Here is a 22074-nt window from a genome sequence, read left to right as displayed (position 1 = left end):
ATGGCATCTCCAACACTGGATAGGGCCTGGTCTCTTTGGCAAGGAGTCCTTTTCAGAGCCCCTTAGCCACCCGGGACCATCACCAGTCTTTTGTCCCTGAGACACCACTTGAGCCCTTTTCCCCCCATCAGCACCCCTCCACACTCCCCCAATAGATGGAAGTCTCTTACTAGCTGACGGCACAGATATGGCGCTCCGGGGAGGTGAAGATGCTGCAGGAACATCACGGAGGTAGTCCTCAGTCGCCTGGAACCTCTCCACAAGGTTGACAAGTTCGTTTGCGTTCCTAGGATCACCTTGTCCCACCCAGCGTTGCAGGTCAGTAGGAAGCGCTCGGAGGTAGCGATCCATCACGACCTTCTCTAGGATTTGTGCAGGAGTAGAAGTGTCTGGCTCCAACCACTTTCTTGCCAAATGGATTAGGTCATACATCTGGGACCTCGCTGATTTGTCCAGACTGTAGCTCCAGTTGCGTACCCTCCGGGCACGGACTGCAGTAGTAACTCCTAGTCGGGCAAGTATCTCCTCTTTTAGCCGAGTATAGTCCTTAACCTCTTGCTCACTGAGGTCATAGTAGGCCTTTTGAGGTTCACCTGTTAAATAGGGCGCAATTACCTCTGCCCACTCAGCGGCTGGTAACTTCTCTCGCTCAGCCACGCGCTCAAATACTGTTAGATAGGCCTCAACATCGTCCTCAGCAGTCATCTTTTGCAGCGCTTTCTGCACAGTCCTTCTCCCAAAAAAAATCTCTGGAGCGGCTCCCTCCATTGTGGGTGGATTAGCAACCACAGGCGCCTCTCGATTTACTATCAGGTGCTCGATAAGTTGTTGTTGGCTTTGGCGCAAAGCTTGCAACTCTTCCTTATGCATCCGCTGTTGTGCAGCCATCATCTGCTGTTGTGCAGCCATGGACTGTTCATGTCGTCTATTGGCCTCTGTCTGAGCCTGCTGTTGTTGCAAACTCACTTGCATAAACTGCTTCAGCATCTCCTCCATGTTGCTGGACTGTTTTTGGAGTGTAGTTGCAGCTTTCACCCAGGACATCAGCAGCTGTAGCCAAGTCTGTCCACACCGTTGCCCCTAGCAACCGCGTTGCCCGCTACCTCCACCAATTGTAAGGGATCTTCCCGGGGTAGGGTGTGTTTGGACACAGTTCACAGCAGACTTGGAATTTATAAAGCAGATCTTGGCGTTTATTCGTGGTACAAACAGTCCAGCAAACAAAATATACAGCAACACCGTGCTTTCTAAGTACAACAAAAATAAAAGTCCTAGCCCGGCTGGGCGCTTACTAACAGGGTCTGCTCACCTATCTGACACTTACAAACACAGCGTCTTTCGCCTGGATATCGCAGGGTGAGTTTTAGCTCCAGCAGTGGCTGTGCTTGCAGCTTCCTTCAACACATAGATTGTTTGTTCCCTGGCTGAGAGCAATCACCTGCAGACCCTGCAGTGCCTTTAGCTTCCCAGGCTAATTAGGATCAAAGCTCACCTGATCCCAAACCCAGAACTGGATCGGGGGATGTGGAATGACAGGTCCCTCTACCAAACCTACCTGCCATTCCATATAAACCCAGGCCCGGCAAAATTAAATAACAACTCAGCAGCATATTGCTGCTGAGAAACTGATCCATCCTGGATTTACCATCTCACACTGTGTAGCAGCCTAGGTGAGATGTACACCCCCTCGATCACTTCTCCAGTGACATGTCTACAAAACACAATTACTGTAAGTGAAAAGCCGGGAAAGCAATTACCATTACATATGGGGAGAATTGGTGATAAACAGATCAAAGTAATAAGATCACAAAGGTAGCTTATCCCTTTACAGTATAAATAGTTGCAGAGGGAAAAGCAATCACGAGTTCCTTGAGGCACGCAGGATAATACACAGAATATACAAAGATATAAAATATTATGATGAGAGTAAAAGGTATGGCTCAGGAAATTTACAACAAAGGGCATGAGACAAGTAATGGAGCATGTCCATGTCAAAAGGGCACTTCTGTTATCAAATTCCATAAGGTAGCGTTGGCCATACATTATACAATTTACCGAAACCATATAATATTAAGTCAAACCTAAACACTTTCAAATTGTATGTAATCAGGCAGGCCCTTGCACTACATAGTTGAAGGATGTTCTAAAAGAAATTGAATAAGAACATTGTATAATGTATGGCCAGCATAAGAGTTTGTATAGCGTCAGGAAGAGTATGAGAGAGTGCACTCTTCCATTGTCTTGCAAGGGTAAGTCTTGAAGCAATGGGAATATACATTAGGAGCACACAATGCCAACTCCTAGTAGAGCTAGTCGAGAGAAGAGAACTAAAGGGGTTTAAGTGATTGTTGAAATGAGAAAGCTAACATACATCCAAAACTTGAGACGGCTCGGTCAGGACCATTATATATAAAGTAAGGATCTGTTTTTACCACAGTTCCAGAAGCAGTCAGGTGATTGATTGTGGTATATGAAAGCAAGTCTGGTAGGGGTGTAATACCATCTATAAAAAAATGTTGGGACTGATTCCCAGTGGACTGGGAGATAGCAATATCAGATAGCAATAATCCACACTGATAATTGGAACAGGTTTTGCAAGTATAACTTTGAATGGGGATTTATTCTATGGAGTCAGCTGAAGAGTTTGTTTGTAGAAGCACTAGATACCCCTATGGGTCAGAGTAGGTTGGATGTAGAAGTTCAGTAAGTCTCTGAGTAGAGTATTGTCTTTTCTTTCTTTTTCAAAGAATTTTATTAAGTGTAAAAACAATACAGCAAGAAAAAACATATGATTAACAGCTGTTACAAAAGGTAAGGCATATAGAGCTTGTTGTACATATAATAGCTCGCATAACAGTGAAAATCAAGTATGAACTTTAAGATCCTAATATAATTGTTGAACCACCCGGACAGTGGAATTTGCGCAAATAGACTTCTTTATGGGGGTCCGTTAGCTATATAACATTTTCGTTTCAGTAAGCAGTGAATGATAATTATCTTACTATAAGCCAAGGAGAAGAAGGGGGGGGGGGGGGTGGGGGGTAGGGCGGAGGAAAAAGTAGGGGAAGGGGGGGGGGTGGGTGAGAGGGGGGGGATAGTGGGTTCGACTCCGCTGCTCTTAGTCAGAAGTAGGGGGTGAAGAGAACAAGGCGATGGGCGGGAGGGTTGTGTGATGGTGCAACCCTATGCTAGTTTATAGGGGTAAAAGGGTCGGGGATAAGGGATGTCTGATATATTTCCTGGGGGGGGGGATGCAGTAAAGGGAAGTTAGTCAGATTGGTGTGAAAGAAGGCCAAAGAAAATAGGGCACAGGTTGGGATGTAGGGTGCGGGTCCAGTTCTGTCAGTTAAACTAGTTGCTACGCGTTATAATGCGGTCGAAATCTGGTGTAGTTAAGAAGTGTTTCCAACATGCCCATTTTGACCCATGTGTACTTGGTGTATCTTTGGCTATGTGAATTAGTTCTTCCATGTCCGCTATCCTTTGCATTTTCAGAAACCAAGTGTGGACGGTAGGGACAGAGCGGGATTTCCAATAGATCGGAATACATTGCTTAGCAGCATTGATCATATGTATTATAATGGATTTGCGATATGTAGATTGCGACAGAGTAGTGTGGTGTAGAAGGAATTGAGCAGGGCAGTAAGGTACTTCATAGGTCGTTATGGTTTTTATCAATTGATGTATGGTTGTCCAGAAGGGTTGGAGAGAGGGGCAGGTCCACCAGACGTGGAGCAGGGTGCCTTGGTTTTGTTGGCATCTCCAGCATGTTTCTGAAATGGAGGAGTCCCATTTGTGTAGCCTCTCTGGTGTTTTATACCAACGGGAGAGAATTTTGTATCCCGTTTCTTGAACGGATACATTTGTGGAACCCTTATGGATGTTACGAAATATGTTGTCCCAGTCATCTTCTGTAAGTGTAAGGTTCAGGTCTTGTTCCCAAGCTGTACAGGTTCGAAGGTCGTTAGATTTGCAATCTCCAAATAAGAGAGAATGTGTTTGGGAGATAAGGTGTGTGTGGGGTGAATCTGCGGCGCAGAGTTGTTCAAAGGGCGTTAATTGTCTCGAAGGGTCTGTCACATTCCCCAGTTTTTTGAGGAAATGGGATAGTTGTTGGAAGGTCCAGAAGGGAATAGGGGTCGTTTGCATCTCACTAGCTAATTGGGAAGATGATTTAGGGCATCCATTGTTATAAAAATGTTGTAAAAGGACTTGTGGTCGTGACCAGTGGCCTTGGAGGAAGTTGGGGTACATCCCAGGCGGGAAGTCAGGGTTTAGTTTAAGTGGAGTTAGAGGGCTCGTGATGGAAGAGATGGAGGACTGTGTGCATAGTTTTCGGAAACATCGCAAAGTCGGAGCTATGAGTGGGTGTATCTTGATTTCCTTTTGGGAAAGCGAAGACTGAATCCACGGGAGGGATCTGAGTGGCATTATAGTGCATGAGGATTCTAGGGATATCCAGTCTTTGTTAGGCGACTGGGTATTCCAATCTACAATTCTAGTGAGCTGAACTGCATGATAGTAGTTCGAAAGGTCTGGAAGGCCTATGCTACCGAAATGTTTGGGTCGAGTCAGGGAGGTGTATTTGATCCTCGGTCTGCGGGAGCCCCAGAGAAATCTGGAACATATGCTTCTGTAGGATTGGAAGAACGATTGTGGAAGATGTATGGGGATCGTCTGAAGTATGTATAATAGTCTCGGTAGAACATTCATTTTTAATATGGCGGCTCTGCCGAACCACGAAAATATTGGCTTATCCCATCGTTTCAGGTCGGAGATAATTTTTTGTAACATGGTGTGGAAGTTTCTTATGTATAGGTCTTTTAGGTGGGTCGTCAGTTGTATGCCCAGGTAGGTAATGGAGTGGTCATTCCAGTGAAATGGGAAGTTCGCTTTACAGTGGAGTACGTCTTCAGGGGGGAGGGAGACATTGAGGGCATATGATTTAGAGAAATTAATTTTCAGGTTGGATAGTATGTTGAAATTTTTAAATTCACTCAGTAAAATCGGAATTGATGTGTGCGGACGTGTAAGGAAAAGTAGGATATCGTCTGCAAAGGCAGCAAGTTTGTATTCTTTGGTTGTGGTCTTGATTCCTGATATATCGGGGTTTTGTCTAAGGCTGTTAAGAAGGGGTTCAAGGGTAAGAATAAAGAGGATAGGAGACAGGGGGCATCCCTGTCTGGTTCCATTGGATATGGAGAAGGCATCCGACAGGGCATTATTGACACGGACTTTGACCGTTGGGTTGTGGTATAGAGAGTTAACAAGGGTGGAAAATTGTGGACCAAAGCCAAAGGATTGTAAGACAGCTTGCATGTAATCCCATGCTACCCTGTCGAATGCCTTCTCCGCATCAAGGGATAAGAAAAATCCCTTACTTTTGGAAGTTGTGATAATGTGGTGTAAGTTTATAGCTTTGACAGTGTTATCCCTAGCTTCACGTTTGGGGACAAATCCCACTTGGTCCTTAGCAATGAGGGAGGGCAGAATGGGGAGTATCCTATTGGCCAAGATTTTGGCGAAGATTTTGATGTCCGCATTAAGTAGGGATATTGGTCTGTAGCTAGCTGGTTGTGTGGGGTCTTTGTCTTCTTTGGGTATAACCACTATGTGAGCTTCAAGCATCTCTTTATGCATATGAGTCGTGTCAGAAAGAGAGTTGAAAGCTGATAAAAATGGCTTATGTAAAATATCTGAGAAAGTTTTGTAATAGACTGCAGGCAGTCCGTCCGGGCCTGGGCTTTTGCCTGATTTTGTTTGTTTAAGAGCTTTGTCCCATTCAGCTTGGGTAATGGGACCTTCCAGGTCAGCTAGGAGGTCCTGTGTTAAGAGTTTTGGGCAATATTTGTTTAAAAATTCCGTCATTTGTCGTAGTCTAGCTTGGGAAGGGGGCGGGTGGTTATCAGATCCTTTTAAATTGTACAGTTTAGCGTAGAATTGCTCAAATTCCCGTGCAATCTCATTATTTTTGGTGTGTTTAATTCCCGTTGGGGAGTTTAAACAATGAACGGTAGATCCAGTCTTTTTAGAATGGAGTGCCCTTGCTAACATTTTACTGCTTTTGTTCCCGAATTCGTAAAAGTATCTTTGGGATAGCATGTATCGTTTCCTAATGTGTTTACCTAGTTCCTCCTGTATTTGAGTCCTGGTAGCTTGGAGGTCTTGGAATGTTTGAGAGGCTAGGGTACGTTTGTGGGTCGACTCTAGTGTTTTGAGTTTGTCAAATAATTGTTGATACTTCTGTTTGTCTCTTTTAGCTTTGGCTGAGATAGAGATCATTTTTCCTCTTATAACGCACTTATGGGCAGCCCATTGGGTCATTAAAGGAGTGTCTGGTGTGTCATTCTCTTTAAAATAGTCATTCAAGCAAGTTCTGAGTTCCGCTATGTTCCCTACGTCTGAAAGGATAGCGGAGTCTAGTCTCCAAATTTGGGTACGAGTCAGTCTATCAGGAAGTGTCAGCGTAGCCGTTATAGGGTGGTGGTCTGAGTGAGTCATCGGTTCTATTGTCGCATTTGTCAGATAGGCAAGATCAGGTTGAGTCAGGAATAAATAGTCAATTCGTGAGTATCTGTTGTGAGGGGATGAGTAGAAGGTAAAGTCTTTCATTGTAGGATGTGTTGTGCGCCATGTGTCATGGAGAGAGAGTTTTTGGAGGCAAAGCTTAATCTGACGTAGTGCTCTATAAGGTAGAGAGGAAGAGCCCGTGGACGTGTCCACCAGTGGGTCCAGAGGGACATTGAAGTCACCACCCAAGAGCAAAATACCTGATTGGAATTCCTGTAATTTGGTGGAGACGGCACGAAAAAAGGATACTTGGGTTTTATTTGGGCTATATAAATTGGCCAATGTTATAGGTTTGTTGTGCCAAGTGCCTTTGAGAAAGATGTATCTACCCTGCTCATCCTGTAGTGTTTCGGAAATCTGTATAGGGGCATGTTTAGAGAACAGGATAGTGTGAGGGGTTAGCTCGGTAGCGGGTGTGTGTGACCCCCTGGATGGGTTCACAACACGAAGTCAGGCACAGCAGACAGCGGTGTAGGTTCAAAAAACAAAAGATCCGGTTTATTTTTGCTACATGCAGTGATACAAATAACAGCCAAACAAAATAAAACAAGAAAATAAATCCTGGTCAGCTTGACCTCTAACTACACACGTAGACTCCCTGTCTAACAACTGGGTGCAGCCTTGTGCTGCCCCAGTCCCTGTCTCTATTGTAGGGGTTTGCCACACAGGCGTTAACTCACCGCACATAACAGATCTCAGACTCCCCAGTCTATACACACAAAACTGGTTCCAGGATGGAGCATCTCCCTATGCATGCTGGGGTTTTTTGTAGAGGTCTTAATGAGCCCACTTACTACAGCTGGGCTCATTAACTCTTCCCCTCTAATTGTAAAAGTCTGCATACAGCCTGAATCTAGGACACACATATTTCCCATCCTGAATACAACCAGGTGATTTTACCTGCGTGCTGCCACAATAGATACACCCTTGGTTTTAGAGGTTGGGGATGTAGCATGGTAGTGGGTAGGGTAAAAATCCGAAGATAATTTGGGAATTTTCGGGGAATGAAAGTGTGTTTCCTGTAGGAAGACTACATCTGCTTTCAATCGTTGCATGTTTAATAGGATCGATTTTCGTTTTTCTGGGATATTTAGACCTTTTACGTTAAGAGAAGCTATTTTGAGCGAGGGGAGGGTGGTTTTGGAGTTTACGGTGTTCATCATGGGTAGTTTCTTAGACATGAGTGGAGTATCAGAGTGAGGCGGTGCACCTCCGGGGCGAAGAGGGCAGCGGAGAGGAACCCAATCGTCTGTAGGCCTGTGAAAGAGAGGGGAGTGGGTAGGGGTAAGAGTAGGTAAAAGGGGAGGCGGTAAGGGGGGAATAGGATGGGAGTACTAGAGAAGTTAGAGCTTGTGTAGCTGCATGTATGGGGGAACACACAGCAAAGTTGGATACGTATATACTGGGGTCAGGTGTAGTTTTAAGTCACACCCGACTGAGGTAAGTCCAGTAAAAGTCAGATCACTCTCAAAGGAGATCTCTGTGGGTGAGGGTGGAAGGTGTCGAAGTGAGATGTAATAAGGTCTCGAAGTCCCGGAAGGTCTCGGAGCCCATAATTAAAACTTACATCAAAATAAACCGTTGCGGAGGGGGGACGCTGGGTAGCGCATGAAATTTCCGCTAGTTACCTAAAATAAAGGGTGAAAGGGCCAATCAAGGTATGAGGTTATCAACAGAGGAGTTGTGTGATCACCAAATGCAAGCATAGAGTATTGTCAGTTCATCAGATTCTGGTAATGAAATGCCACAAGCAAAAGGTATTTGAAAAAAATCTGTAAAACTGGTAGGAAATTTGATCCTTAGTTGAAAAAAGCTGAGGTGAGAACTGCAAAATAAGTCCTGCAGATGTGTGATGCCAGCAGATGTGACGGAATGCAGGGAGAGATCAGGGGGAAAAAGCTCCATCAATTCAAATGATAGCAGTTTCAAAAGGGAGTGCAATATACCTTTGCTAATTTGAAGCATACCAATAAATAAGTGTAGAATCCATGCTAGGCTATACAGAAATGAAAGCAGCTTGCTATAAATCGTGATACCAATCTGTTGGGTATATAAGTAAAAAAGCAGTGCTACAAAAACATCAGTATATATATATGATATTCAATTTCTTATATTTTAATGGCACAAAAGCATGTATAATTAAAATATAACGAAAAAATTTGAATTGCGCTAAACCAGTCAGATGTGAAATGTGAATATACGAATAACCTCACCTATATGTCAGAACCACACTGACCATGGAGTTACCCAAAAACAGCATGAATCAAAGACAAAGAGGGGAGGCTATATTCCGATTCACTGTGCTATGTTATAAAACTTAGATTGTAGATTGTATCATCACTTCAGGCTTTCTATGATCCTCTGTAATGGGGGATCATGGGTAGGGATGAGCCGAACACCCCCCTGTTCGGTTCGCACCAGAACCTGCGAACAGACCTAAACTTCGTGTGAACTTTAGAACCCTATTAAAGTCTATGGGACTCGAACGTTCACAATCTAAAGTGCTCATTTTAAAGGGTAATATGCAAGTTACTGTCCTAAAAAGTGTTTGGGGACCTGGGTCCTGCCCCAGGGGACATGGATCAATGCAAAAAAAAGTTTTAAAAACGGCAGTTTTTTCAGGAGCAGTGATTTTAATAATGATTAAAGTGAAACAATAAAAGTGTAATATTCCTTTAAATTTCGTAGCTGGGGGGTATCTATAGTATGCCTGTGAAGGGGCACATGTTTCTGGTGCTTAGAACTGTCCCTGCACAAAGTGTCATTTGTGCAGGAAAAAAAGTCTTTTAAAATCACTTGCGGCAGTATATTGTCGGGTCCCGTAATACAGAGAACACTCAATGAGTGTTCTCTGTATTAGCCGACAATTCATTCATTCATTGATAAAAAAAAAGCATGGGGGTTCCCCTAAATTCAATTACCAGGCCCTTAAGGTCTGACATGGATATTAAGGGGAACCCTGTGTCAAATTTTAAAAAAAAATTGACGTGGGGGTCCCCCTAAAAATCCATACCAGACCCTTTATCCGAGCACGCAACCTGGCAGGACGCAGGAAAATAGGGGGGGACGAGAGAGTGGCCCCCCTCCCTCCTGAACCATACCAGGCCACATACCCTCAACATTGGGAGGATGCTTTGGGGGTCTGTGACCCCTCAAAGCACCTTGTCCCCATGTTGATGAGGACAAGGGCCTCATCCTCACAACCCTGGCCAGTGGTTGTGATGGTCTGCGGGCGGGGGGCTTATCAGAATCTGGAAGCCCCCTTTAACAAGGGGACCCCCAGATCCCGCCCCCCCTGTTTGAAATGGTAAGGGGGGAACAAAAGTACCCCTACCATTTCACAAGGAAAGTGTAAAAATGGTTAAATAAGACAAACACACTTTTGAAAAATTCCTTTATTAAAAATAAAAAAATTAAAAAAAGATTCCAGCGGTGCTAATCCACTCTTGCTATCCAGCGACGAATCTCCGGGGTCCAGCGATGGATGATCATATCCAGCGACGGGGGATCTCTCAGTCCAGCGCTGTCCATACATCCGTGTTCTGTCTCCACTGCAGAGACACTGTGGAGATCCCAGGGCTGACGTTTCTTATATTAGGAGGGCGGGGCCACCCGTCTCATGACCCCGCCCCTCTGACGCTGGAGAGGGAAGCCAGGGGTTCCCCAGTGACATGTGGGTGACCCCGCCCCCTCTGATGTAACGCATGTTTCCGTTACATCAGAGGGGGCGGGGTCACCCATACGTCACTGGGGAACCCCTGGCTCCCTTCACCAGCATCAGAGGGGGCGGGGTCAGGTGACGGGTGGCCCTGCCCTCCTAATATAAGAAACGTCAGCGCTGGGATCTCCGCAGTGTCTCCACAATGGAGACAGAAGACGGATATATGGACAGCGCTGGACTGAGAGATGCCCCTCGCTGGATATGATCATCCATCGCTGGACCCCGGAGATTCATCGCTGGATAGCAAGAGTGGATTAGCATCGCTGGAATCTTTTTTTTATTTTTTTATTTTTAATAAAGGAATTTTTCAAAAGTGTGTTTGTCTTATTTAACCATTTTTACACTTTTTTTGTGAAATGGTAGGGGTACTTTCAAACAGGGGGGGGCGGGATCTGGGGGTCCCCTTGTTAAAGGGGGCTTCCAGATTCTGATAAACCCCCCGCCCGCAGACCCTCACAACCACCGGCCAGGGTTGTGAGGATGAGGCCCTTGTCCTCATCAACATGGGAACAAGGTGCTTTGAGGGGTCACAGACCCCCAAGCATCCTCCCAATGTTGAGGGTATGTGGCCTGGTACGGTTCAGGAGGGAGGGGGGGGCGCTCTCTCGTCCCCCCCTCTTTTCCTGCGGCCTGCCAGGTTGCGTGCTCGGATAAAGGGTCTGACATGGATTTTTAGGGGGACCCCCACGTCAATTTTTTTTAAAATTTGATGCGGGGTTCCCCTTAATATCCATATCAGACCTGAAGGGTCTGGTATGGATATTTAGGGGGACCCCCACGTCAATTTTTTTTTTTAATTTGACACGGGGTTCCCCTTAATATCCATGTCAGACCTGAAGGACCTGGTAATTGAATTTAGGGGAACCCCCACGCTTTTTTTTTTTATTTTTTTTTATCAATGAATGAATGAATTGTCGGCTAATACAGAGAACACTCATTGAGTGTTCTCTGTATTACGGGACCCGACAATATAGCCGCAAGTGATTTTAAAAGACTTTTTTTCCTGCACAAATGACACTTTGTGCAGGGACAGTTTTAAGCACAAGAAACATGCGCCCCTTCACAGGCATACTATAGATACCCCCTAGCTACGAAATTTAAAGGAATATTACACTTTTATTGTTTCACTTTAATCATTATTAAAATCACTGCTCCTGAAAAAACTGCCATTTTTAAAACTTTTTTTGCATTGATCCATGTCCCCTGGGGCAGGACCCGGGTCCCCAAACACTTTTTAGGACAGTAACCTGCATATTACCCTTTAAAATTAGCACTTTAGATTTCTCCCATAGACTTGTATAGGGTGTTCCGGCTTTTCGAATTTGCTGCGAACAGCCCAAATTGTTCACTGTTCGCTGAACAGGCGAACAGGCAATGTTCGAGTCGAACATGAGTTCGACTCAAACTCGAAGCTCATCCGTAATCACGGGCTTATGGTAAGAAGTAACTCTTTGTGTAGAGGTGGTGGATTCAACAAACTCAACTTCAAAAATTTGAAGATTCACTTCAGTTATGGATGGACTTCACTTTTTAGTACATAAGCAACACATCCAATCACTGTCCAAATCCTGCCGCCTCAACCTCCGCAACATCTCCAAAATACGCCCCTTTCTAACCAATGACACAACAAAGCTCTTAATTCACTCATTGGTCAAAGAGACCCCTTTTAATTGTAGGTGCACTTTATCGAGTGCATCACCTATACCGTAGTGCAGTTTATTTTCCAGTTTTTCAATTCAAATATAAAGTTTATTACAAAATCAAATTTTTCTAAAACCCAAAACAGACATTTACATTTAAAGGGGTTGTAAAGGTTTGTTTTTTATTTTCTAAATAGGTTCCTTTAAGCTAGTGCATTGTTGGTTCACTTACCTTTTCCTTCGAGTTCCCTTTTTCTTTGTTTTCTTTGTCTGAATTTCTCACTTCCTGTTCCTCCTCAGTAAGCTGTTCAGTAAAGCTGTTATGGCTGACTAACCACCAGCTCGGATGATGGTGAGAAGTTTACTGAGGAGAAACAGGAAGTGAGATATTCAGACAAAGAAAAAAAACATTTTTAAGGGAAATCGAAGGAAAAGGTAAGTGAACCAACAATGCACTAGCTTAGAGGAACCTATGTAGAAAATAAAAAACGAAGCTTTACAACCCCTTTAAAAATCATGTTCATGATACATAAACCTTTTGTACAGTCAACCCTGTAGAAGCATAAAGACCTATATCCGGTGATATGTCTGAGCAATTTGTTGCTTATATCGTATTTCTCCTCAAAACTCAATGTGTTTCTTGGACTTAGGCACACTTCATCAGGAGATTATTAGCAGAATCTCTATGAGCTTCACTATATATATAAAAAAGATATGCATAAGATGTTACAATGGCATATTAAAATTCCAACAAAGCTGTATACTTCTACAGACTTCCTATGTTACCTGGGTAGGACCGAGTGTTGCGAGGGCCAAAAGAGACCCCAGAGGGAAAAAGGACAAATGAACACCAGGATATAGAAGTTGGGGGGCCAACTATGGTGTCCTCATGCACCGCTGCCACTGTTGTTGGCATTTTGTTTACACAAACTATCAGCCTGCCACTCATATCCTGCTCTATTGCAGTGTCTTTAGGAATGCTTGATATCTGGAACTCCAATATCTATTAATAAAAGACATCTTGTGAAATGGGATCACAATGGAGATGTTTGTTTTCTGTTTTCCTGTATTATACCATCACTGACTGCTAAGCAAGGATCGTTCCCTTTAGTGGAGGCAAAGTTTGAGATTTATATTTATGCATTCCCAGCTATTATAATTTATGCCCCAACTGTTATGGTAAGAAGCGCATGGTAACTACTACTTCTTGGTGGTGGCTTTCTCTTTCTATATACCAATGCTACTCCCTGGAGGATCACACACTGTGGAGGCTTCTCGTTGGGACTTTTCTTTTTTATTATTGGACTACAATTGTTTTTGAGTTATGAAAACATGAATTTCGGCACATGAATTTAAATATGCACTTGAATTTGTATTTTTGCACCTTTGTGGATATATATATATATATATATATATATATATATATATATATATATATATATTGCACTTTACAACCTGAAAAATAGTTTTTTTGCATTTCTATCTTATTCAATGTTTCATATTGCACACTTTTGTCAGGAATCCGTCCGTTCTGTGCGATCGGGTCTCCGTACGCGCACGCGCGTTCATGCCGCGGGTCTTCGTGGGCACGAGCGTCTTCAGACACGCGCGGGTGCACGTCGTTCATATGTGCGCGCGGTACACGCACGCACGTGTGCGCGTTAGTACGATTGGCGCCAGTGGGCCTTTTTAAAGGCACAGCTGCGGAGGTTCTGTGCTGTTCGTCTGCAGCTAGTACCTGAAGTGATCTGTTATTCTGCCTGAACCCTATCTGATACCTGACCCGGCTCCGTTTGACTCCGCTGATCTCTCCTGCTCCGACCCCGGCTTGTTTGACCCTTCTTGGACTGATACCTGTTGCCGAACCTCTGCTTGTTACCTGATTCTTCTGCTGGCTCCTGCTTGCTACTGCGTCTGCTACCTCCTCATCCAGAGATCCACCCATCCTGGTTCAACGGCCCGTGGCCTTTCTCCACCAGCTGCCTTCTTGCTACAGGGAGCTCCTGCACCTGAAGATCTCTATCTACCTAGCATCTGCCGCTGCACCTGGCTGGACCCTCCTACCCCGCTGCGCTCCTGTCTCCCTGTTCCCATTCTAGAGAGACTAGAACCAGAGCCGTAAGAGAGGTCTCCTTCCACCAAGTCAGACTCACTATCTTTTTTACTTTATAATTGTCATTTTTGATAATTCATATATACTGATGTTTTTGTAACGCTGCTTTTTTACTTATAACTTGAAGCATAGTTTGCCAGACCTTCAAAGTTGCTGTGACTGTACCTAGAATAGATTGAAGAGGGTACTTCCCAAGGAGCAGAGAACCCACTTGCAATAATTGAAGGGCTTCTGTTTTAATCTGAATCTAGGAAAGAGAGTGTAGGACACCCACCAATGCTTTGATTTCTCCAGTAAGAGCACATTATAGTAAGAGTTGAGGTAAGGGGCTCCCATCCCGGCTTGAGGTGTAGGAGAGCAGATCGAAGAGTTGCAGATTCGTAGATGCTGTTTTTCCCAAATGAAGAAGTTGAAAAATCCCCAGACAGGAAAGGTATGGGAAGAGTTTGAAAGAAATGTAATGTGTAGTGAGAGGAAAATTTTAGTTAGGGCTATGTGGCCAGCCCATAAAGATATTGTTGCACATAGATTGCGACATATATTTCTAAACTTTTCCAATAGGAAGTTGAAGTTTATAAGGAAAAGGTTGTAGGATGGCGTTACAGTATTAATTGATTTCCTAGATAATATAAGGAAGCAGCCAGGGCCCAAGAAAAGAGGGAAGATGTGGTGATACTGTGTTTATTTTGAGAATCTATGCATATGTCAAGCATTGGCATTTGTCAAGCAATTGGTCCTGTTGAGTGAGACATCACTATAATTTTCAAGTGTGTTTTGCAGTACGGGAGAGAGTCAAGAGAATTGGATGAAAGGTATAATGATATCATCTGCATAGAGACCTGTTCCCATGTCCCAGTTGTTACACCTGAGATATGGGGGTTAAAATGTATATATTTAAATAATGGTACCATTACTTAGACAAAAATGAGAAAGATGAGGGGGCATCCCTGCTTAGCACTATTAGAGATACAAAAAGGGTTCCAAGGGGAGTCCTAAGGTCCATTCTCTGGCACTGGGAAGCAAATATAGACCTAATACGGCCAAAAGGATGTTTTCTGATAGACCAACGTTAAGAAGTACTTCCTTCAGATATAGCCAGTGTACCCCATTGAATGCCTTCTCTTCATCCAAGGACAGGAGCAAAGAACGCATTCGATGATGTATCTTGTGCCACCCGATGCCCGCCATGGACCAACCTAATCAGTCCATATTGACCAGTTGTGAAATATATTTTACTAGGTGAGACACAATTTTTTTAACATACATTATAATATCAGTGTCAAAGTGTTTTCTCTAAATGTCAATATTTGAGAGGGATATGGGCCTATAATTGGTAGGATTATCAGAAGGTTTTCCAGGTTTGAGGACTGTGACTTTAAGGGCTTCCAATGATTCCTTGAGTATCTAGACAGTGCTTGCATAGTGATTAAAGATATTTCAAAGATGAGGCGGCAGTAGGGGTGAAAAGGATTTATATTATTCATTACTGTATCCACCTGGGCCTGGGTCCTTATGTAAGGGCAGGGTTGCAATAATCTTTGCAATTTCAGCATCAGTGAATTCTGAGGCAAGGCTTTTGAGTTAACGTAGTGTCAAGGTTGGGAGACATACCATTTAACAGTTTCCCTCGACTGTATCTACAGTACGGGAGGGTTCAAATGTGGAACTATTAAGATTATAAAGTGAGGAGTAAAACTCACCATATTGATTAGCAAGGTTCATTTATTTAATTTCATTTGCCATTTGTATTGGTTGGCTAAGAAGGCACCAGGATTGATGCCTTTTAGTCTACCAAGTGGTATGGAATCTTCTGAAATATAAATCATAAGACTTTTGAAAGCATATGCTCAGCTGAGACCTGAATGCATTAGGTCAGAGTTTATTACTCAGTTCTAGTGTGAGAATTTGGTTGAGAATATAAGAGCACTGCATCTTCACTTCTCTTGGGCAGAAAGTTTACTCAGTAGGGCCTAGACATGTGCACACTGAAATAAATTGTTTCGGAAATTTCGTTTCGGTGGTATTTAGGCTTGTCTAGCAGGAACTGGTGAGGAGGCGGTGACAAGGTCCCTCTTATGGAGCTCTTTGATTCTTGCTTTAGATGCCAGAATGGGAACCATCTCGGTTTGCTAGATTGCCAAAATGTTAATAGGGTAACCCCACCTGTAAGGAATATTGTGTTGCCAGAGAACTGTGGTAACAGGAGAAAACTGTGGCTGTTTGTTGTGGCAGCTGATATGTCAGCAAAGAGGGGGACTTGAGTTTAAGGATCAAGGAAGAGTTTAAGAAAAAGTTGCTAGAGATATAGGATTATCTTGTTAGAGTTTACTATTTCCAAAATGCCTCTGAATTTTCTTCCAAATAGGCAATTTTGTTTTTAAGAGCAGGTAACTCCTCTGTTTGTGTGCATCTACCATCTCATTGTATGCAGTGGAGAAGTCCCCTGTCTAAATGAAAAAGTCAATCTGTGCAACCATAAATGAAATACAAGAATAAAAAACTATACAGGAAAAAAAATAGTTTGAGTTGCTGCTGTCACTGAATACAATACACTCCCGTCAAATTATACTGTACCTTAAATAGTGCAGTGCCACCAGAAATAAACCCCAAACATAGGAAAAATTATTATAATTTAAAACAATTATAAAGTCCAGCGTCCCAATTTTTAGCACCCATTTCTGTGACAGAAAGTGCACAGTAATATTCTGTTATCTTCAACGACACCTACTTAATACACCCATGTTCTCTTCACCACATGGAAAATCCAACCTACACACCTCCTTTTAATGACCCCTAAATATTATAAGTTCACAACCAGCATGATAAACTTGATGCTAATTTCAGGTGCATGACACCTTTAAATCCGCCTCCATACAGAGACTTGAAAAAGTATTCATACCCCTTGAAATGCTGGTGCTTTTTCTGTTTTTCTTTCTACATTGAACCTCAGAGTTGACTTCACTCCAGAGAAGAGCTTTGCCCTTAGTGCTGGTCTTTCAATTAGAAATCTCCCTCATCATCATCATTAGGGATGAGCTTTATGTTCGAGTTGAACATGAGTTCGACTTGAACATTGGCTGTTCGGCAGTTCGCCAAACAGCGAACATTTTGGGTGTTCGCGGCGAATTCCAAAGCCAAGAGCTAATTGTAAAGGCGTATATGCATGGTATTGTCCTAAAAAGTGTTTGGGGACCCGGGTCCTGCCCCAGGGGACATGTATCAATGCAAAAAAAGTTTTAAAAACGTACGTTTTTCTGGGAGCAGGGATTTTAATAATGTTTAAAGTGAAACAATAAAAGTGTAATATTCCTTTAAATTTCGTACCTGGGGGGTATCTATAGTATGCCTGTAAATGGGCGCATGTTTCCCATATTTAGAACAGTCTGACAGCAAAATTACATTTCTAAATGAAAAAAAGTAATTTAAAACAACTTGTGGCTATAATAAATTGTTGGGACCGACAATACACATAACAGCTCATTGATAAAAACAGCATGGAATTTCTCCACAGGTGAACCCCTGAACAAAAATTTTAAAAAAATGCGTGCGGGTTCCCCTAAATTCCATACCAGGCCCTTCAGGTCTGGTATGGATATAAAGGGGAACCCCGCGACAAAATAAAAAAGAATAGCGTGGGGTCTGCCCAAAAATCCATACCAGACCCTTATCCGAGCACGCAACCTGGCAGGCCGCAGGAAAAGAGGGGGGACGAGAGAGCGCCCCCCTCCTGAGCCATACCAGGCCATATGCCCTCAACATTGGGAGGGTGCTTTGGGGTAGCTGCCCCCCAAAGCACCCTGTCCCCATTTTGATGGGGAGAAGGGCCTCATCCCCACAACGCTTGCCCCGTGGTTGTGGGGGTCTGTGGGTGGAGGGCTTATTTGAATGCCATAAAGAAGTCCCGTGCATCAGAGGGGGGCAGGTTCACCCAGGTACGTCATTGTGTGGCCCCGCCCTCAGTTATATAAGAACTGTCACCTGTGAGGGCGTGTCAGATGGTGGGTGCCTCCCATAGAGGCGGATCGGTGGCAGGTTATTTTTTGGGTCCGTCAGCGGAGCCATAGAAGAATATGAATGGAGTTTGTGGGACATTTTTATTTTTTTATTTTTTAATAAAGGACTTGTCCTAAGTTGTGTCAGTTTTTTTTTAAACATTTTGACACTTTTTTGTGTGAAATGGTAACGGGTACAATGTGATCAAATACCACCAAAAGAAAGCTCTATTTTTGGGGAAAAAAATATAAAAATAAAATTTGAGTACAGTGTTCCATGACCGCGGAATTGTCATTCAAAATGTTACAGCGCTGGAAACTGAAAATTGGCCTTGGCAGGAAGGGGGTGCTTGCTTCTCTTTTGGAACTGAAGTTCTAAAATCAAAACCAACAAAGCTGTACACTAACATTCATAATCATGTTGATTTGCATAAAAGTGGCTTATATACGATAATAGATGTTATGCGTAACTAAATGATGTTTGTCTGCTGTGTATCACAAACAATCATTTTTATTCAATAAAATACTTGTTTCTCCCTTTTTTGTTACCTTGTTGTCTTGCTTTGATGCAGCTCAGCAATACCAAAACTCCTTTAGCCTCTTTACAGCCATTTCCACACACATAATGTGAGTTAAAACAGTAACTTGTAGTTCCCCTTGGAAGCCCATGTGACAGAGTGACAATAAAGGAGCACAATTGGAAGACAAGGACAGAGTGCTGTCATTGTAAATGACTTTGAAATTACGTTAAAGTGGAAAAAAACAGAAGTTCTGCTACTCCCCCACACCATATTTGGATTTTTTTTGTTTCAGGGAGTTGGTACCTAGTTTTGACAGGTCCCACTTCTGCTCCGACCAAGTTATCGGAGCACGTCAAACCTTTATGTGATTGGGTTTGCATATGCTTCAACTGAACTGTCCTTGTGAGCATTCATCATCATTTTACTCTAGTCTTTAGACCCTTCTAGACCAAGTATTTCTAATATGCAAGTGCCATTTTGTTGCCATGCTGGAAAGTCCCCAGCAAAGATACAAACACATTTAGCCAAATGAATATAGTCCTTCTATTGCAAAGAGAAAGGGGTATAACAGTTACCTAGAATAACTAATTTTCTTATGACATGTAAAAAGAGTTGTTTTTTGTCAGTTTCACGCCGAATTCCCTAAGATGACACACTGTTTAATAAAGTTCTGGTAAGTTCATAACTACAGGCACATCATCAGTATCATTGTTTCCTCATTTGGGAATCAGCTGTAGAAGTTAAAACCAGAACAACGACAACTGTAACAACAAAACAGGCACAACCTGTTATTTTATCTCTCTTCTGGGGGCCACTAGAGAAAAATCTTTGGGATGTGAAATTAAATTTGCAGATTACAAATAATGTGGTGTTACTTATATGACAATGTTTACAAGACACACAATATGAACTTTTACGTAGAACTAAAAAATCCAAATCCCTATTGGAATATAAAAGTACATAAAATGCATCAAAAATCTCTATTATAACTGAAAATGTAAACACAGGTCCCTGAAATTTTACCCTAGCTACAAAGATAAAGCAAGACAAAAAATAGGGATCGGAACTATCAAAATGAATTAGGGATCTGAAGTACTGTATATGCCATTTCAAAAAGTGTAATCATTTTAAGTGCTCACCTCATCACATGTCGTCCTGAAATCCATATGCCGTAGCACCGTTTGGGATATTCTGTCTAAAATAAAAATAAAAAAATACAATAATATACCTAGGCTTCCTATTGTTTAATGTTTTAATGAGTTATCAGCCAGCTAAAACAGTATAATGTGAGACACACACACACACTTTGTCGAGCTTTGGGTGTGAATAACCATTTGTTCTCAGGGCAACATCTTACTGGATAGCCAGACATTCTTATTAGGCTCAGCTGTGCATAGGTCTTTATATACACCAATAAGCCAAAAGATTATGACCACCCACCATAACCTGTTTAGGCATGGATTCCACTAAACATATGAAGGTATGCTGTGGTATCTGGTATCAAGCCATCAGTAGAAGATCCTTTAAGTCCTGTAAGTTCTGAGGTGGGACCTCCATGGATCGGACTTGTTTTTCTAACACATCCAACAGATGCTACATTGAATTAAGATCTGGACCAACACCTTGACCTTGTTGTTGTGTTCCTTAAACCATTTTTGAATTCATCAGACCAGGCCACCTTCTTCCATTGCTCTGTGGTAAACTTCTGATGCTCACGTGTCCATTGTAGACACTTTTGGCTGTGGACACAAATCAGCATAGGCACCCTGACTGGTCTGCGAACATGCAGCCCCATACACAAAAAGTGCAATGCACTATGTGTTCTGACACCTTTCTATCAGAACCAGCATTAGCTTTTTCAGTGATGTGAGCTACAGTCGCTCTTATTGTAGATCGGACCACACAGGATAGTCTTTACTTCCTACGTGCATAAATAAGCATTGGATACCTATGACCCTTATGCTGGTTTGCTGGTTTTCCTTCCTTAGACCACTTTTGGTAGGTCCTGACCACTGCAGACTGGGAACGTCCCACAAGAGCTGCAGTTTTGGAGTTGCTCTGACCTAGTTGTCTAGCCATTACAATTCGGCCCTTGTCAAATTCACAAAAATCCTTACACTTAATTTTTTTCTGCTTTCAACACATTAGCTTCCGGGGCAACGTGTATACTTACTGCTTAATATATCCCACCCACTTTTAGATCTCAGTAGTCATAATGTTATGGCTGATTGGTGTATGTTTGCTGCCAGTCTTTATATATGGGAGCTGACTGATGTTTAGGGGTATCTCAACCTCTCTCTCGCTCTCTTATGAGAGTCTGCTGTTTTAAGTTTTGAATTTTATGTAGAACACAGGGCAGGGCCCAAGCATGGGGAAAGCTGATGAATTGCCAGCATCTGCTATCAAGGGATCAGCAATGAAACACATGACATATGAATAACTAAAATATGAAACATCAAATTTAGTGAAAAAAAAACAAATCGAAAAGTCCACTAACCCAACTGGTCATTGAATTGTAAATGGTGTAGATTCTCTTACGGACATGTTAGAAGAATATGTTGAATTTTTTAGTACAATCCAATGTACTAATCCACTGTTATATGTGAGAGACACCAAAAATGTATTAAATCTACTTAAAGACATCACTGTAGACCCACATGGTTACCTTATCACAGCTGTTGTGAGTTCATTATATACTATTATAAATCATCTAGAAGCTTTGACAGCAGTAAAATGGCCTCTGGGCACATCCAATGAACTGAATTCTAAACAAAAACAATTCATTTTGAAGTCGTTGAAATTTGCACTGAGGATGAGGACTTCTTCAGACAATCAGATATTTTTAAAAGACGATTCATCCAAAAAAGGATAGAAAAAGTACATAATATGAACAGAGATGAGATTTTACAGAGTAGAAATGACATTAAAAACTCCAGTAGGGGGATATCTAGCCATAGTTCTAGATTTTAACACACAAGATAGGCAGGTGGAGAGGATATTGATCAAACATTGGGAGATCCCTAAAAAGGATAAGCATTTAGGAGCTTTATTACCAGACACACCTCCCATCATATATCATAAAGTGCCTTCACTAAGTAATACACTCGCAAGAAGTGCAATAGACAGTAGCACGGAAGTTGAAAACAAACTTTCTGGATTGGATAGGTTACTATGCTTGTGGGCAATGCTACACTTCTAAATTAGTTAAAGTGGAAGTAAAGTTTCACAAATACTTTTACCTTTTGGTAAGCTTATAATAAGGCTTACCTATAGATAGTGTAAATATCTCCTAAATGGGCACCGTTTAGTAGATATTAACATTACATGCAGCCATGCTCTTACATTACTGGCACATGCTCTCTGAAGGAACAGCCAGCCGTGCCATTCCTTCTGAGCCCTGTGCCATAATTGGCAGCTTTTGCACACACGTACAGGCACGACTTCATCGTGACTCGGACCAGTCACAGAGCCGTGGTCCACAAACCCGAAAGCAAGATGGGTGAAGATGTTGGCATGG

The 22074-nt window shown here is 42.7% G+C and overlaps 1 protein-coding gene across 3 annotated transcripts in view; it reads right to left on the bottom strand.

Annotated features, from left to right (window-relative positions):
• Positions 1–22074, bottom strand: part of SNTG1 (syntrophin gamma 1) — a 923961-nt gene that overhangs the window by 358485 nt on the left and 543402 nt on the right. For 2 of the 3 annotated variants that reach the window (XM_077492670.1, XM_077492671.1), the window contains one exon: positions 19697–19752. The exons of the other annotated variant lie outside the window; for it this stretch is intronic. In XM_077492670.1, the coding sequence (XP_077348796.1) occupies positions 19697–19723 (27 nt within the window). In that variant the 5' untranslated portion in view covers positions 19724–19752. The remainder of the gene's footprint in view (positions 1–19696; positions 19753–22074) is intronic. 3 annotated transcript variants of the gene reach the window in all.

Source organism: Lithobates pipiens, unplaced genomic scaffold (genome assembly GCF_037356315.1).
Source record: "Lithobates pipiens isolate NorthernLeopardFrog02 unplaced genomic scaffold, aLitPip1_a1.2 Scaffold_19, whole genome shotgun sequence".
NCBI lineage: Eukaryota > Metazoa > Chordata > Amphibia > Anura > Ranidae > Lithobates > Lithobates pipiens.
The sequence above is the reverse complement of the archived record's forward strand: the minus strand, read 5'-3'. Positions and strand labels throughout refer to the sequence as shown.